At 40.6% G+C, this 17,525-nt stretch overlaps 2 protein-coding genes across 4 annotated transcripts; both read right to left on the bottom strand.

Annotated features, from left to right (window-relative positions):
• Positions 1-1,166: 1,166 nt before the first annotated feature.
• socs9 (suppressor of cytokine signaling 9) lies at positions 1,167-4,924 on the bottom strand. The gene is made up of 2 exons (XM_072392249.1): positions 4,816-4,924; positions 1,167-3,206 (listed from the first exon to the last, which is right to left on the bottom strand). The coding sequence occupies exon 2, from the start codon at positions 3,137-3,139 to the stop codon at positions 1,433-1,435; it is 1,707 nt and encodes a 568-aa protein (XP_072248350.1). The 5' UTR covers positions 3,140-3,206; positions 4,816-4,924; the 3' UTR covers positions 1,167-1,432.
• A 154-nt stretch (positions 4,925-5,078) lies between these two features.
• On the bottom strand, positions 5,079-17,185 carry samd4b (sterile alpha motif domain containing 4B). 3 transcript variants are annotated; one of them, XM_072392246.1, is made up of 13 exons: positions 16,863-17,185; positions 15,131-15,642; positions 14,545-15,015; positions 14,122-14,364; positions 13,845-13,954; positions 13,458-13,544; positions 12,799-13,072; positions 12,399-12,484; positions 11,398-11,513; positions 10,943-11,135; positions 10,533-10,659; positions 9,269-9,352; positions 5,079-7,950 (listed from the first exon to the last, which is right to left on the bottom strand). In XM_072392246.1, exons 2-13 carry the CDS (start codon positions 15,324-15,326, stop codon positions 7,922-7,924), a joined length of 2,016 nt encoding a protein of 671 aa, XP_072248347.1. In that variant the 5' UTR covers positions 15,327-15,642; positions 16,863-17,185; the 3' UTR covers positions 5,079-7,921. The 3 variants fall into 3 exon arrangements, with proteins under 3 accessions (XP_072248347.1, XP_072248348.1, XP_072248349.1); XM_072392247.1 differs by having other exon boundaries at positions 15,131-15,570; XM_072392248.1 differs by having other exon boundaries at positions 15,131-15,509.
• Positions 17,186-17,525: the final 340 nt, after the last annotated feature.

The raw sequence follows: 17,525 nt of genomic DNA, 5'->3' as shown, positions 1-17,525 counted from the left end.
CACGACACCGCAGCCTCAACTTATACTCACTGTGTCTTCAGCTGTGCCTCTTCTCTGCGGCTTCACCTTGTTGATACCAGGACAAAAGCTTTTCAAAGCGTGAAGATTTTTGTCTCCATGACAACTTACGTGTCAATCCCCTAGAAATAGCTCAAAATACGTTCACTCTCATCTCATTTCTCCTTTCATTCAAAAGATTCACCTGAACCACTTCATTATGGTAATTTTGTCATTAAAGCAGAATGGAAGATTAATGTGAAGACCGACCACCTCTTCCGAGCAGCAGGAAGTACAGCAAGATCATTTTGTTCTGCAAGGACCTGGAGCTTCACAACATAATTAAATACAAAGCCAGAAAAAACAAAAGCCCGACCAAACCTCTGGACTAATGGAGCTGGACAGCTCGACCGTTACTTTGCATTCTGATAATACAGCTGCATCTATGGTGACAAGTTCATAGAGGTTGCATTTGATCTTCTTCTTCTAAATTAATGAAGACAGCTGGCTCAGGCTGCATACAAGTTAACCTCATACGAGAACCCACAGATGGTTATGTGACATCAGCTGAAAGCAGAGCCATTTGTAATTATTTGTGGAACAAAGCTCTATCAAAAAAAAAAAAACCCTTATCACCAGACTGATGAGAAGTGTTTTATTGCACGATTAGGTTGATGTCTGTTTCACGTCTGCCCGTATCCGGTCCCAGCCCTCGTTGTGATTGAATGTGGCCAAAAATGTGCTTAGTTGCACCATTAACCACACTTAGGGTGACAACATAACGTAAAACTAAATATCACTGCAGCAAGGTGAGGGACCGGACTGGAAGACAGTAAAAGAAGCACTTCTGGAAGTTCAGCAGCTGTTTGATTTTCAGTTTTCCTTTCAACCGATGCACAGCCCTAAATATTAATGAGGATACAACAGCGGCTTCAGAACACCACAAGCCTTCCTATTTTTAGTAAGACAGAGCAAGATTTGGGCCTAAGTCTCAAACCTTCTGATCAGGCCTGAGCGAATGTCACAAGAAGGAAACCTTGTCAGTACAGCATGTGTTTCACCTTCTCTGTGTGTGATTGATGAACAACTCCATGATAATCATACCCCCTATCATCGTATAGTTAGGCTGATTGAGTCACACTTGAAAACACAAATGAGATGTAGCCCGCTGAACACCACAGATCTTAAAACAGTTGGTTTAATTTGAGCATAAGGAACTCTGAGTGTGCAATATCAGTGAGATTACATTTTGTCTCATCAGTGTGGTTTAGTACAAATGTTAAGACATACAGCAGGATTAAAATAAATAAGTACAGTGTAGGTTGATACAGCCTTATAGAGTGAAGAACACAACTCACGTTTTAGTCCATTTAGGGGAGACTTAAAAAAATGCATTTGGTTATGTCTTTCAGTCTTTTTGTTCCAACTGTTTTTTTCATTCCCACCACGTATCCATCCGCCGCACACGTACTCTCTGTTTATAGTGGTACTCTTTCAAGTGTTTTTTCAAAGCATTTGGAATGGGAAGCATGTTAATGCCGTCATAGGTGGTACAGCTGCTTATGACTGCCCTGCAGATGCGCTGCAAGCTAAAAGGCTGTGTGCGGTGGATGGGGTTTGAGAGCAGGGGCTCAAAGAACATGCAGGAGTTTGGATCCTTGTAGTGCTCTAACAATCCTGTAACAGTGGGAGCGTGAAAGACACTGGGGTCGTGAACATCAAAGCTAAAATTGTGGTTCCACTGTTCAATACGAGCATGTAGCGAGCGGCCGTAGCGTCGGAAGCTAACAGAGAAGAGGTACTCTTCCTGGGCAGAGTCGCGTAGGAGGAAAGTGCCCTCGGGCTTTCCCTCCAGCAGCGTTTCTGCCTCGTAGCGGTCCATGACTCCCCAGTAACAAGGCAGGTTGGTGATCTGCAGCAGGTCTGGAACTAAACAGTGAATATAATCAATCTGAGTGTGAATACGGTAGCCATCGTGAATTTTCTTATGGTCAGTCGGAGGAAGTACGGCTCTAGAAGTTAGATCGGTCGCCGTTACCTCTGGGTCAACCAAAGGCTCAGAGGCCGTGTCGGAGCTGTGGACAGAGGCCGACGCTGAGGCCACAACCTCATCAAGCGTGTCCAAACAGCTCTGTAGTAGGAGTTGGTGTTGCTCTTGTCTTTGGAGAAGAAGCTGCTGCTGCTGATGAGCAGAGGCTCTCTCAGTCCCACTTAATTCATTCATACCATGAGCCAGCTTAGGGCCATGCTTGTAGAGAGGGTTAATTTGGGCCGTCACCTCAAACGTATGGATCTCTGCATTGGGTGGTGGTTCAACGCCTTGTTCAATGCTGATGCGCCTGCGCTCTCGTAACCTGTCATCCACGTCCTCCACCACAGCGGCCATGGTTGAAGTTGGAGCACTGCACACTACCGGAGAATCTAGGAGGGGCGGCTGGGTGATGGGGGCTGTGTGTTGCTTAATAAGATACCATTTCTGAGCCAACTCTGATCCTACAGGGAAAGGACAGTCATCCAACATCAGCTCACTGAGATGGATCTTCCGCCTGGAGGAAGCGCAGGGAGCAGACGATGAAAAAGCCGGTGCTGTTGACACCGGTGCTGCTGCACTGTGCGTCTTTATCGGAAAACACTGCCCCATAGCATCTTGGATTTTTTGCCTGAGAGTACGACTGCTGCTGGATCCTCTGCCATCTGCTTCACTGAGAGAAGGTAACTCTGTAGCAGAGCTAACTGTTCCTGGACCTGGCCTGGCTGTAAACCCTTCTTGCCCAAGTAATGATGCTGCAGCATCCAAGCCCTGCCATTTCCAACTCTCTTTTTGAGGAGAGGATGCAGTTTGGTCCCCAGCGTCCAGTTCACTTAATAGTTCGCTGTACTCAAACCCATCACTCACAGGCCGCTCAGCTGCTTTTTCATGGGAAGAAAGGTTTTTTTTCTTCCCCTTTCCACCTTTCCGACTACCAACTGCATCTCGTCTCTCCTCTGACCGGCTTTGTCTCACCTTTGGACGGGCTCCCCTCTCTCGTTCCTTCCCTCTATTTCCTGACTCCTTTGGTAATGACATTATGTGGCTGTTCCACTCCAGGAAGTTGCCAAGGGAAGACTTGTGACTGCAGTTATCTTTTTGCAAATTTTCCATCCATATTTCTTGCTTGAAATGTCTTGATCATAATCCAGGCATAGAGGCCAGTCAGACATTAAATAGCCTGCAAAATAAAAAGAAAGCGCTGCTTAAAACTCAGATTTAACTTTCTGAAATAACTGTAGAAGAGATGCTTTCACACTTTTGGTGATGCATACCTGGAAGTTTATTGCATGTACTCATTTAAAACTGATGCAATTGAAACAGCTCAGCTCACAACTGTGACTTAACGAAGGCTATAGAGTTGTTTTAGATTAGTTTACTTTTGAGTTGCAACTGACATTTTCATAACTGGGTCATGTGCTGATTATTTTCCTCAGTTTATGCACAAGTCTCTCTGATCAGAAAGTGAAAAAAAGAAGTCCAACATAAACTACAACTGGGCCACTTATGGTGCCAATTTGTGGAAGAAAACTAATGTTGTTGACTTTTAAGGCTTAAGCAGTTAGAACAGCTGTTACACAGATGTTTGCATGTTATCTTATCTTTGCTTTTAACAGACCTGTGTCTGTGGTTTATTATTACCACTTATAAAATTACATATTCTACCATGTTATGATAGTAACATAATTGGGTAGCAACCATTTCCATGTGTTCAAGATTACATAATCTGAATGATAATTAGATTCTTATAACATTGTGAAGGATTACTTCTAAGAAACAATGAAGTATCAATTTTCAGGTGGCCAGTTTAGTTGAAAGGTAGCTTAACTAATACTTGTTTTAGGCTTTCAATGCGACTTTTTAGATGATGATTTACAGTGAAATGAATATTAATATTAGGTGCCCCTCTTGGGTTTCATTTTAAAAAGCAGAAACAAAAAAGTTAAAGTGCCCCACATGATGGCAGATGAACACACCATACGTGTATGTTTGCACAGGTCTGGTATTGTAAGGGTGATGTGATTTGACTAAATGCAAAGGACTATGCAAATCGTATTAAAAATGCTTTGGACAAATGTTGTGGCCGCATTCATTTTTTTGGTATAGAGTGTAATTGGTCACTTAAGAAATTAATCTAGAAAGTAATCTAGTCTATCCTTTGGGGAAATTGACATTTCTATCAAAGTTGACAAGTTTCCTCCTTAATACTTTCTTTAAAACATCAGCAAATACTTCAAAAGTTTTTTGTCTTTTTTAAAAATACTATATTTTAGATTAAAACTATGACAGACTTATCAAACCTACCACACTACAGTATCTGAAGTTTACCAGTGTGTTACTTTTCTTTTACTAAAATACTACTGATGCAAACAAAAGCTTAGGTTCCCTTTATTTATCGTTCAAAATGAAAGATTAAGTTCATTCTTTTCAAATCACATCAACTGGCTGCTATCGAGAGATTATGGACTGATAAAACTAGAAATGTATGAACTTCTCCTCAGAAACAAAACTAGTATTTATTGGTGTTAAATAGTTTAGGGATCTAAAATTATTTTCGGCAACTGCTGACTCAACTGTCACTTTGCGGTAGGACATAAACAATCCTTTTAAGATGTGCTACCAAGCTAGCATCTTAGCACGCAACTGTTTACTGTCGGAAACAGGCTAAGTTAGCAAAGCAGCTAGCTCTAGTTAACTTGGATAGTCTCTACTCTTAGAGAAAAGGCTCGACTGTGTGTGTAGACCCGTAGATTTATCGTTTACTACCATAACACGAACTGAGAACATACCTTAAGCAGTTGCAGAGAAGTTTATCACCGAAACAGCTTGTGTTCCTTCTTTGATAAACTAATGACGTTAACAGCAAGGCGGCTAGCTAGCATTAGCTTGACGAACCACAGATAGAAAGTTTGACCCGGAAGTAAAGACAACATGGATGGTTTAAAAATGTGATAAACGCAAGCAATAAACACCACCGACCTTTTTTTTTTTATCCAGAAAACGACGTATCTCATGTGCAACAAATTAAATGGACACAAGCACAGGCCACAAATGAAGTTGCAAAAGAACTGAACCTCTTTATTTGGACTGTCAATGATCCGATGGATGTTGCACTTCAGACCATTCACACATATGAGTGACAGTAAAAAAGAGTGTAAGCATGTGATGCAAAAGGTTCACAAAATATTAGAAAATGTTTGGGGACGTTATTAGAATTAAATATAAATTGTACAAGACAAACATGTGCAGTGTAACCTACAGCTGGCTGCATTCATTCAACAATTACAAGCCTGGCAGGGACATTAACACGACCACTTGGTAGATGTCTCCATATGACACAGGCTGTGTACCTCCGACTGGATGACTGGTATGTCAAAATACACCAGGCTGAACTTATGAAGTGCATTTCCCAACTCATTTCACGCATCACTGGAATGTAAACATGGAGTAAACATATTCCTTGGCCTGTTATTAGTGTTCCGTTTACTCATTATCACATAATTTGTGGCTCAGATAAGCATCGTCATCCCCTGCTGCATCATTATTATGAACCCCCTTGCAGAAATCTATATTGTACCTCTGTGTTTATCTGAAATAATAGGTAGGCTGTCAAAAGCAACAGAGGCAATGAAAAGGATAATCTGAGCCATTTGTAACAACACAGTTGATACAGTATAGTGAATAGTTAAAAATAAGACAGCGAGTCTTAAAGCCAGCATTGTTAACTCACTGTAGTCCTTTGTGGACATGAGTGTGATGCTTTTACTAAGTCAGATCTATCCAAGAGCCTGCTCTGAAGAAATCAATGACTAGAATACAACCACTTCTAAAATAAACATAATGAGCATACTGGAGCTGAGCATTTCAGGCACCACATGAACAGTTCATCAGGACATTACAGCTAACTGTTTAATCACAAGGCCAGAGAAGCTGTTTGTTCTCATCACCGCATGACCAAAAAGCAGGTGTTACATGCCTCATACAGGTACAACTTGACAAAATCTACTGAGACTCATATGGAGTCCACAGATTAGGGGGGTTAGAGGACTTGTTTTCAGGCTCTACCCAGCCACCTCTTGTGTGAGAAGGCTTCAGTTCTTTAATGTGTTACATAGTGAGACAATGGATTACTCATGAAAACACATAAAATGAATTGAGCATTATCCCAGAGAGATGTAAACAGTGACATTTAGGCGATATAAACATACAACATTAGTTGCAAGATTTCTGCTCTCTAGCTGGTGGTGACACCGGGCACCATCAACCATCATGTCCTCTATCTACAACAGTGCTGTATTAGTGTGGCAAAACATGCGATTATAGAAAATAAGCATAAGTTATCAATACCAAGGGAGTAAAAAATACAATTGGAAAAGATATCTGTAAATAACCATCTTTACTAGACAGACCTCCTATGGCTCTGCTGAAATAATATGTGAATGGTTTTCCCTGCCTTTTGAAGCAACCAAAAGTGATCCAAAGTTAAGACCATATTACACATACATGCACCTCCGACTCTGCCACATTCAAAGACAGAGGCTGAATAAGACAGTTTTTCGATTGAACACTGATACCACATGATAATGTTAGGGGCTCCGAGACTGAAACACACAAACAGAAAAAAATGGACATCATCAAGCACCTTGAAAAGAATGATTCATCAAATCATCACATTGGCCATTTTAGGAAGAGGGCACTGCGAGGGTGAGATTCTGCGCTCCGAGCATTTATTACAAGATCAGGCTTCCTTTTGCAAAGCCAATCAAAAGGCAGCCAGAGGGCTGAGGCGGGTTTCATTTAGCTTTCTCTCACCCAGCATTAGATTGTAAATTGAAAACACTTCAGCTTCTTTGCTTTTATCAATTCAATATTAAATCAGAGCTCACACAGTGCAAACCTCACCAGCCCTTACTCACCCCCCCTCTGGGGATTCCCCGGCACAAAATGAGATTCATCATCATTTATATAGTGGGGCATAAAAAAAATAAAAGAGACAAATTGCAGCTGGCATTAATTCTTCAAACCGCTGTTCTTTTATATATAAAAAAAAAAAAAAAAATGTATACCATTCTGCCGCATTTCACAACAAATATCTATCTCAAATTAACAATCGCACAAACCTTCTCTTTGGCTTTGTAGAAGTTTAGAGGACAGTGACTTCCACTTTGACTACATGTTCAGGGAAACCAACCAAGAAAAAAAAAAAAAAAGTTGAATTACAAACTTTTCAGTTCTTTTGGTCCTCCCTTTTCTGACTTCAGACGTGAGGACAAAAAGAACCACGACAAGTAATCCAAGTTTTAACCAACACAAGCCCTGATGAGCACTGCTTATAGGATTAGTGTGGCCAGAGAGGTCAACACCCAACTACAAGTGGAACTTTAGTATGTACCATGAGGCCAATAAGTTTAGTGCCTAATATCAACGTTAATTCAATAAAAGTGCCTTATTTCTGGCTGCACATTTTCTAAATCTACAAATTATGTGGTGTGCGGGGGAGGCTGTGGCCATCAGTGTGTTGTAGATAGAAAGCCTTGTTCCAAGGCAGCAGGAAAAGAAGAGCAATTCGGGGCAGAACCCTTTAAAGACAGCACCAACCCACTGTTTATCTCGCATCATGGTAAACTGAGCCTCTGCACTTCGTGCCACAGTCCTGCAGGTGACACGGCGCAGTGGACAGTTAACCTTTGTTTCTGTTCTACAATATAATATTCTTCTGTATTCCATTTTAATAAACTTAGTTGTATATAATAAAGTACAAAAATATTAGAGAACATATACACAGTTTTTTTGTCATATTGTAGTGACTGCTTTGCCTGGGTGTTTGAAGCATACATATATCTTTGTGCTGAACTGAACAGGCCTCAACCGAAGTTTTTTTTTTGTCTCTTCTTTTCATATTGTCGATGTACGGTCTGTTCCATCTAAGAAGAAGAGAAGACACAATCAGAACATGTCCCGACACACGTTTCAATGTTACAACAGAACTTTGTTGGCGTTGTGAAAACATAACTGACATTTTATTTCATTTGTCCATTAACTTAATGGCTTTCATGTACTTTCAAGGTATTCCAGCCTCCGAACATATGTTAGAGTAACTGGAGCCATTCATAGAGAAGTAATGGCTCCTTCCATGGGGATGAGAAAATATTACAAGTTGTGGTTTTTTTTTCCTCAAATAGTTGTCCTCCTCGTTCATTTAGGAAAAAAAATAGTTAAACACTTAAGCGTTTAGTCTCTTCTTTAACTTGAGCAGGTTTGCAGCCATAAATAAATATCAGGGTCAGAATAATACCACTTCACTGGAGCAATAGAACAAAGACATATTTAAAGTTTGCAACAGTAGGGGAAACTATGTTGCATTTGGTTTAAGATTGTACAAACACATTAAGGACCTTACCTTCCATGTCTCTGAGAAAGGGGAACAAACCGTTTTAATACCCAAAAGGACACTTAAAAACTTAATACACGATACAATATTACAGAACTATTTAGCTTTAAACTTGTGGAATGACTTTGTGTAAATTAAATAGGCAATATCTGCCATATTGTGGTTTGATATTGGTTTATTCAACACATCCGCCTGTGCATATAGGTTTTCCACCCTTAAAAAGCAGAACATAATGCAGAATAAGATATTCTTTGCTTACAGTGTTCTCAGCACTGTCAGAAGCACATACGACCAACACAGATCACAACTAAGCAGACAACGCTGCAGAGTAAAACTTTTTTCAGGAACACATTTTTGGGAAGTTAATTGCGTTAACGAAGTTAAGTGTTTGAGAGCGCATCAGTTATAGTCCCTACTTAACTGTGTTGATCTCTATTCACGCTTTGATATAGATTATATATAGCAAAATTGATGGGTAAAGACCATCCAAGAAAAAATAAATAAATAAATAAATAAGCACATGTTCTACAAAGACACATGAATGGGAATTATGACTGGTAACGTCTGTGAGAATGGTGCCAACATTCTCACATGCAACTCCTCTGGAACATTTCAACAAACTCTCAGGGCTGCAACAACAGCTTTTCTGTGTGTGAAAATCAGTAATGGCCCCAAGAATCCAGTTAGCGTTTGAGCTTTACTAAACATAGCACACGGAATTGCACAGGGCAAACTGGGTGATGTACAGCCATCCTCTCATTGAGCACATGTGCAGCATCACCAGGCAGTGCTGCCTAATTGGGTAACTGCAACGAGTTGCCTGTTTAGTATTGAGCTGTGAGGACACTCACCCCCTAAGGCATGCTCCGTCATACTGAGGCACAGTGACTCCAGCGTGGGGTTGATCTCCAGGTCAGCACCTGGAACTTGGCATTCTTAGGAAAAGAAAAACAGTCTTAGTCATCAAGAACTTCAGGAATTAAACTACCATGTTTCCTTTTGTTTGTTTTCTCTCACTGAAGTAAAACAAAACAAAAAAACAAGACATTCTACAATTTCATATGTCTAAAGAATATATATGTGTAGTTCTACTTTCTACTACTATGTTAGGAGAGAAGTACGCATTGATTGGACTGTGTGTGTAAATACATCTTTATGTCAACTTATCTGTCCAAAGCATGCTGTGATCAAGACTAAACGCATCAAGGGAATTTTTCTGCAAATTAGGATCAACCAAGAGAAAAAGCAACAACATAATGCAAAATCAAGAGATGATTACAAGTAGCTTGCACAGTTAGTTGCTTTAATCTGTCCCATGTGGATGCAGACGTGGTGTATAATACTAGTTTTAGAAAGGACTTTGTACACCTTTAGGTAATTAACGGGACCTAGGATGGGGTCCCATGAATTAAAGCATTCATGTAAAAGGAAAATATTTATGACTCGACTTTTCAAACATTTGCTGTGCAAGAGGAACATCTGTCGTCTTTTTGTAAGTCATACGAATGGATATGCAATCTGTGCACACAGATGGGACGACACTGTCAGAACAATGCAAAGAGACATTGCAGTTGCCCTCAGGTGAAGGAATGTCTCTGAACATAAAATATAAATGGAAAAATGGCTGTGGTTTAAATAAGCATTTTCTAATAACGAAGCAACAGATCCAAGCAAAAGGTTTAGTGCATCCAATCGTTTAGCGTCTCATGTTGAGCGTTAAAACACGATGAAATACATCACAGCTGCACAGGAGAAGGTCACTAAAAAAAACTAAAATGTTATATATATTGTGCGAGAAGGAAGACTTTTGCAACATGCAAAGTTATCTTCTCTATGTCTGTGAGCAGTTCTTTATTAAGACATCTAACAGAGTTGCAAGAATTCTTTTTTCTTTTCTTTAACAAAAGTGTTTAGCTTGCAGTACACGAATTAAAATGAAGGCTCTAAATGAGCGATGTGTAGGTAACACTAAATGTGGTTAGACAGGGAAAGACATCTGTAATTAAATGTTGGTACAGAATATGATATATTTACATGTCAACAAGGACATCGATAGCCCGTGGCTGAGTGCATCATTCTATGTCAATGAAAAATATGCTTGACCTTGTACAATACCTTGCTGCTGGAACATGAGCATAGTCTGTGGGGATGTGTGGACTGGGAGCGAGTGCGTCCGCTGCACTGAACTGCGACTCTGACTTGGCATGCTGTTACTGCCCCCAGGGTTGGCAAACCACAGGTTCTATAGAAAGAAAATCCACCATTTCTTAAAAACTTGAGGAGAAAACCAAGAAAAGTCTGACCAATATACACTAGTTCTATCATTTATGTGGCCTGGAAACATTTTGTTCTAAATACTCTAGATAATAATAACTATTTCAACTTGTGAACCAAAGTGAAAAATAATCTAAAAACTAGTTATTATTTTCCCTTTAAATACAGCGCACATGATTAGTGTGTATTAAGCTAAACATACATGTCATCATGAGGTGCTTAAACATCTACCCAATGGCAGCAATACTGACTTGTCTACCCTGGCCTGCAAGTGCAGGATTAGTGAGTGTGTGGCGTGGAGATGCTCCCCCCATCCCTCCAGGAAGACACATGCGCCCAGCTGGGAGTCCACGAGGGGCCATTTGGAACTGTCTTTGGCCTCGCCGCCCAACACCTCCACTCACAGAGCCTGCTGTGGGGAGGGAGTTTGACCCATAGTTCCAGCTGGAATAGCAAAACAATAAAAATTAGACAGAAATTAGAAATCAATAGAACAAAAAAAAAGGATCCGTCAACTGCTGTAGCTATTCCACAAGAAAGCATAGTAATGATTTTAATGAGGAAGAGAGGGTGAAAGAGATAAAAGAAGGAGAATCAAAGTACCAGAAAGTAGAGACGAGTGCAGGAAGAGTGTTACAATAAGCCAATGTGACATCCTTGCTCCTTTAAAGGGAGATCAAAGTTAAGAGAGAGCCAGCAGTCTCACCCTTTCTGTCGGTACGCAGGTATGTCCAGCATAGCTTTCCGAGGGAACAGGCGCAGCAGCTTGAAGACCTGCTGCTTCCAGGAGACCAGCCTTTTCTTGTGAGTTTCAGTGAAAGCCTGACAGACAGAATAAAGAAGAAAAAAGACATCAGAAAATAGGCTTTCATAGATTATTCTGGAGGTGTGATAGGTGTGATAGGGAAGTTTAACTCTTCATTTTAAGGAAGAAAAACATACAGTTATTCAAAATGTAAATATGTGGTTCCTACTCCAACTTTAAGGAGACATTAAAGATCACTTTGATAGCTCACAACAATGTTTTGGGTGTCACACGGACAAGTGCATGTGCCATTTATGGAACTGCAGGGTGGAAGTAAGTGATGCATTTCAGATTAGAATTAATAGCAGACAGGCTTTGAATTGATTTTTAAAATGTTTTGGAACCACTGATCTGACATTAAAATTGACAGACTTCTTTTACAACCTTGAACAAAGGCTTAATGGCCAGCATGGCCAAAACAAAACAAAAAAATTGAGATTCTTTATTATTTAAATAATAAAATGATCTGGGGTTGATTTAGGTGATCTAAAATAGGTTTGGCAATATGATGCCTAAAATCTAGGTCACCTGACTACCCGATTATATTGACTGACCAGGATTTTCCAACAATAGATTATTCTCTCCTCCCTGATAACACAGGCATACTCAAAGATGTCCGTGGCAAAATTATCAGCTTAAATTGTGAAAAAGGGTAGTTCATGGAGCATGAAACATATTTTAAACATATTATGAAGCATATATGGCCGATACAGAGTCCAGACCTTAGGGCAAGCAAGAATCTCTGAGATATGCTGACTTTAAGCAGTGGTCCAACTCTCCTATCATCAAAAGATGCCACAAAGAATGCTTGCTGTAATCAAAGTTAAACGCGGTCCAACAAAATAGTGACTTTTATTTATTTTTTTTTAGCCCAAAAAGGGAACAAAAAAAAAGCTTCTTACCTCATGTGTCAGACACTTCTCAATGAGTTGAAGGTAACAGCTGATATTTTCCTCATCTGGCCTCGACACCAGCAGCTGGGTGCACACTGAAACAGAAAAGTAAGGGTTTATATATCCATGTCCACATGGTGTGTGTATATATATATATATATATATATATATATATATGATGATCAAAACTTTGTTCGAACTGTGTTTTACTTTCAAAACCAACACAGACATAAAATGCTCTGACAGCTTTTATTGCAGAATTTTGTTGTTCCAATGACAGTTCCTTAGGTTATATCCGAGTTATGAAAACAAATTACACAACCATCAATTTAGAATGCAATCTGCATCCAATGAATCTCAGTCTAAGGGGGGAAAAACCCCAACAACAAACATAACATGATTTTCTTACCTTTACCCATTACACGGGTGAACTGTCCAGGAATGTCACCGTCTGAGATGGGAGTGACGGACGAGTCTCCATCGCAGGGGGTTGTGTTGTGGGACTGGAAGCTTTCTGATCCCGGCTCTTTTTCTGCTCCCGTTTTTGTGACGTCTGGCGGGGAAGTGGCGTTGTCTGAGGCAGGCTGGGCTGCACTGAGAGGACTGTAGGCCTTAATTGGTGTGATGATGATCTGCTGAAGCTCCTGGAGGGCATTGCGCAGGTTTCCCCCTTCCAAAATATCCTGACGAGTGGACAATGTCAGTATTATATGCTGTGTAAATTATTCAGAAAAGTACACTTTTGAGTGGAAGGAGGGGATTGCAAGTGGAGCAAACGCTTTTCTGGCTGCAAACCTGTACGCAAGACTTTTGTACGCAAACATTTGATCCAAAGTAACGTTTAAGATGAAGGCTAAAACCCTACCAGCCCCACTCTATGCTTGTTTCTATGCCAACTAGCAGAATGGGAATTTCCCGATGGAGTTAAATCAAGTTTCACATGATCATCACCCAGAATACACAAAAGTGTTTGTTGTTGTTTTTTTTTCCCATCAGCACCACCGAAAAAGTCATAAGAAAAAAAAGTGTTGCTTCTTTTCATCACAATAAGATGATCGCACAAATTACCTTTTCCAAAGACTTGAGTACGCTCTGCCTCTCTCGCAGCTTCTGGATACTCAAGGCAATCTTATGCCGCGCTCCTTTAGTGACGTTCTAAAATGGACAGATAGGAATTAACATGATGATAAAGGAAGTCATCTCGTTTAGGGACACTAGGCAGTTTACAGAGTTAATAAATAACAAACCTAATCACCATCTGTTTCATTAAAGCCAAAGGGCAGAGTCAAAAAGAAACACTCCATTTGTATTATGTGTGACTAGCACAATATAACTGTAGGGTGCATTGTTTAATTTCATGCCTCATTGAGAGCTGATGTATCATCAAGTTTGAATAAAAGAAAGAAAAGGCCTGTAGAGAATGAAAGCATGTAGGTAACTAAGAGGCTTAAACACCTGAGACTCTAGATGCTGCTCTGTGAGAATCATCATTTCTTCATAGGTCATTTGCGAGAATAGTGATGCATATTTATGAAGGCGGAGACTCTTCAACCACGCAGGAACATCTAGAACAAAATAGAAAGAGAAAGTTTGAACAAATTTTTTTTTTTTTTTTTTAAAGAAAAGGACATCTGTACCGTGGCTTATATTTCCACAGTTGTTGGGTGTGCATGCACAACCTTTACCCAGAGCTAGGAGAACCTTTGCCTCAAGACAAGTAATGAACTCTGACCTTTCATGCCACTGCCATCCTCCTGGAAGGTGTTGCGAGTGGAGCCCTGATCTTCTGTTTGCTCACTGCCTGAAGAAGCTACACTGCTCTGGGGTGAAAGGGGTGCATGGTCTGTTGGGATGAAGTTCTGTCGTCCTCCTGTGTCTTCTTGGCTTATCCACTCAGAGCCACAAGCCTGGGGGCTGGGAGGAATAATGGACATGGACTTCTTCAGAGGGCTAGGCTGCATTTGCCCAACCAGACCTGGAAAGGGAACAACAACATAACAATACTCCTTGGTAAACAAATGCATGTAAATGATTACAATTAAATGGATTGCTTGCAGAATATAGATATGTCCACAATGAACACGCCCCATTATGTGACAGCTTAATGATTTCCTCTCGATGTGTTCTCAATTAAAAAGTAGGAGTTAAACATTACCTGTATTATTGCTGTTAATAGGTGAGGACATCCCGCCTTGGAAAGTCATATGTCCATTCTGGCCAGCTGGCGATGTGTTGGATGAAGAGGACTTGTCGTGCCACGCACTGCCAGGGTCCAGAGCTTCAGCAGAGCTTGGCCATTCATCTGAGCCCTGGCGTGGGTGGTAGGGGCTGGATGGGGCCCGAGGTGCGTAGCCACCTGAAAGGTGCTCCTCCAGATGGTTTAGCCACATGGCCAGAGATGTCCGGTCATCCAGTGTGGTGGCAGGGTGGATGAGAGCGTAGGAGAGCAGCTGTCTGCTTTCTTCCACAAAGAGGCTACTCTCAATAGTGTGACTCAACACCTTCTGTAGCAGCTTCATGTACTCACATTTGGCCTCGCTATTACGTGGCTGCAGCAGCGGCAAATGGGACAACAGCAAGGAAACCACTTTCTCTTTTGGCTCTTGATGCCACTGGCTGACAATTGCTGATGAAAGAGTACAGACGTCTTTTATTAGACATTCATCTTATTTTACTCATTCAATAGTGTTCTTTAATATTAGAGAATAATGATTATTTTTATCATCTTAAATAATCGCTACCTGCATTGTTGGCCTCTGCTTCAAGGATGTGTATCTCTGTGCAATCTGCCAGCCAGTGTTCAAGGCAGATGTGTAGGAAGCGAGCCTGGGTGCGGGACACTCTCTTCAGGAGTGACAAGAGTGCCACCGTCTGTTCACACTCATTCCAGCCTTTGAACCAATCTGTGAGGATACCTACCTGGTCTCGGAACATCATGGCGCGTCTCCTGGGTCAGGAGAACAAGAATGTGTGGATGCGGATGGGGCTACTGGTTAGGCTGTTTTCTCTGACAGAAACAGAACGAGTCCAGCCCCGCACAGCGGGGTTATTGTTTCAACAGTCCTGGGATCCCCTCAGACTGGACCGAGGGGCCCTCACATGGTTCAGGTGCTGGAGCAACTGCAGACAGCAATGACGTGTGGATTTTAGGGACGATGTCTTGAGGCTTAAAGTGTGTCAACTGTAGTAGGTAATGACACAAACAAGAAAAGCGCTTTTTACTCTGGCATGTTCAGGTCACATCATCTGTGCCCTATTAAATCAACAAACAAACAAGGAGGAATTCTTAGATGACAATTCTATAAATGTCTGCCTCAGTTTTTAAGTCAAAGTCGATACTTATTCAGTGTAAATCCATTCCAAATGTGTTTAGCTGTTCAGGTTTTAGTGCATTCATCATGACACAAAACATGTGTTTATATGTAAAGAGGTGCACTTTAACAAATTTAGTTTATCCATCTTTTCCACTGACGTATGTGTGCAGTGCATTTTTGTTCGGCTCCAAGTAGTTTAATGCTGGGAGAGATTTTTGCCCATAAGTTAAAAACAAAGGAACAATGATGATGAGGACAATGATAGACTAAGTGATAACACCTCAAACAACTACGGCAATGCAGACCAACAGCTTATTACAAAGGATAGCAATAATAAGGAATGCAACATAAGAGAACTACTTCACAGTAACAAAACCGATTCTATATTTGTGTACTTCACCTCAGTGACTCAAAATAACATGCGATATAAGAAATATATGTGATAACAAGTTAACTGAATGTTGACGATGCTGCTTGTGTCATGTCATGATGACAATGGCGCACACATTCACAGAAGGTGTGCCAAAGTCGAAAATCAAGTGAATAACGCTGACAGGAGAGCCTAACACCTAACGCAGCATTGTGCTGCAATAAAAAAAAAAAACAAGGATGCCCTGTATTTCTAACATATAACTAAAATTAATTTTAACCGCAACTGAGGAAAATAAGCACAGCTATTATGTATAATCACAAACCAGCAAAGGGTAACGATAGCATTAGTTACATGTCAAAACAGCTAACTCCCAACACGGCAAGCAGTAGCTCATTTACCGTTACAAGCCGTAATGTTGATTAAAATGAACAAAACTGGATGTTTTATTGTTGTCAAATATTTGATCAATAGGCTGTTGACGGGACTAACTAACACTGTGAGGTTTATCAAACTGAAATAGACGAGCTTTATACTCGGCAGTTAAGCGTTAGATAGCAGTTAGCTGGGGTTAGCTTGGTCGGCCTAGCCTGAGATGAGGGGCTCAGGATTTGTATTGTTTTTCGTTGACGCTATTGCTACACCTTTCCCCCGTTGCTCCAGTCTTTGTGGTGCAAACGTGACATTTCAAACGCATCTCCGGTCGTTAACAGGTTTCAGACTGATAACAAGTCGAACATTCATGGATGGCACTATACTTAATATGAACTCGTAAGGTTAGTTGTTTACCTTTGTCGGTTGTCGCTGGTTAGCGAGCTAGGGTAAATTGCTAATGCATAGCTAGCTCGACGGTAGAGTGGAGATAGCAAGGAGGTAGCGCTAGATTCTTCGCTAGCAAGTTTTGCTAACAGATGCAGTTACGATAGTTTAACTGAAAAAATCATAGATTTTCATCCCATTCGCAGTATTCCTTAAGGATATTCCTTTACAGCGGTATGCCTATTTTGCTTTAAACATACCATGTTAAAGAACGTATGTACAAAAATGTTTGGAATACAGAAAATAAGGAGTGTACGCCTAGAGAAATCCACTTCGATTTTGACTTGACGTAAGACGTGGGCACATCGTAATACGTCTCGACGTACGTATTGTTTTGTTCCGCCCACAGTTCCACACATGAGAAATTCCCTCCACTGATCATTAATTACACATTCAAAGTGGTACCAACTGGCACCAGGATCACATAAAGGAAACAGTGGGAGGGAGGACATTATTATCACTTATTTTTTATTTACACTACTCATTTTATTTGTCTTAGAAATACAGGATTAAATGTATGTATATACAACTGTGACCATCAGTGACTGTTTATGTCAGTCAAATGACCATAAATGCACATATTTTTAATGATATTGATTTTATAGATACTTGTGTAAAATACCTGCTGTGTTG

Source organism: Leuresthes tenuis, unplaced genomic scaffold, assembly GCF_036924035.1.
Source record: "Leuresthes tenuis unplaced genomic scaffold, fLeuTen1.0.hap1 SCAF_9, whole genome shotgun sequence".
NCBI classification, from domain to species: Eukaryota; Metazoa; Chordata; class Actinopteri; order Atheriniformes; family Atherinopsidae; genus Leuresthes; species Leuresthes tenuis.
Note: the sequence above shows the minus strand (reverse complement) of the source record. Positions and strands in the feature narration are given on the sequence as shown.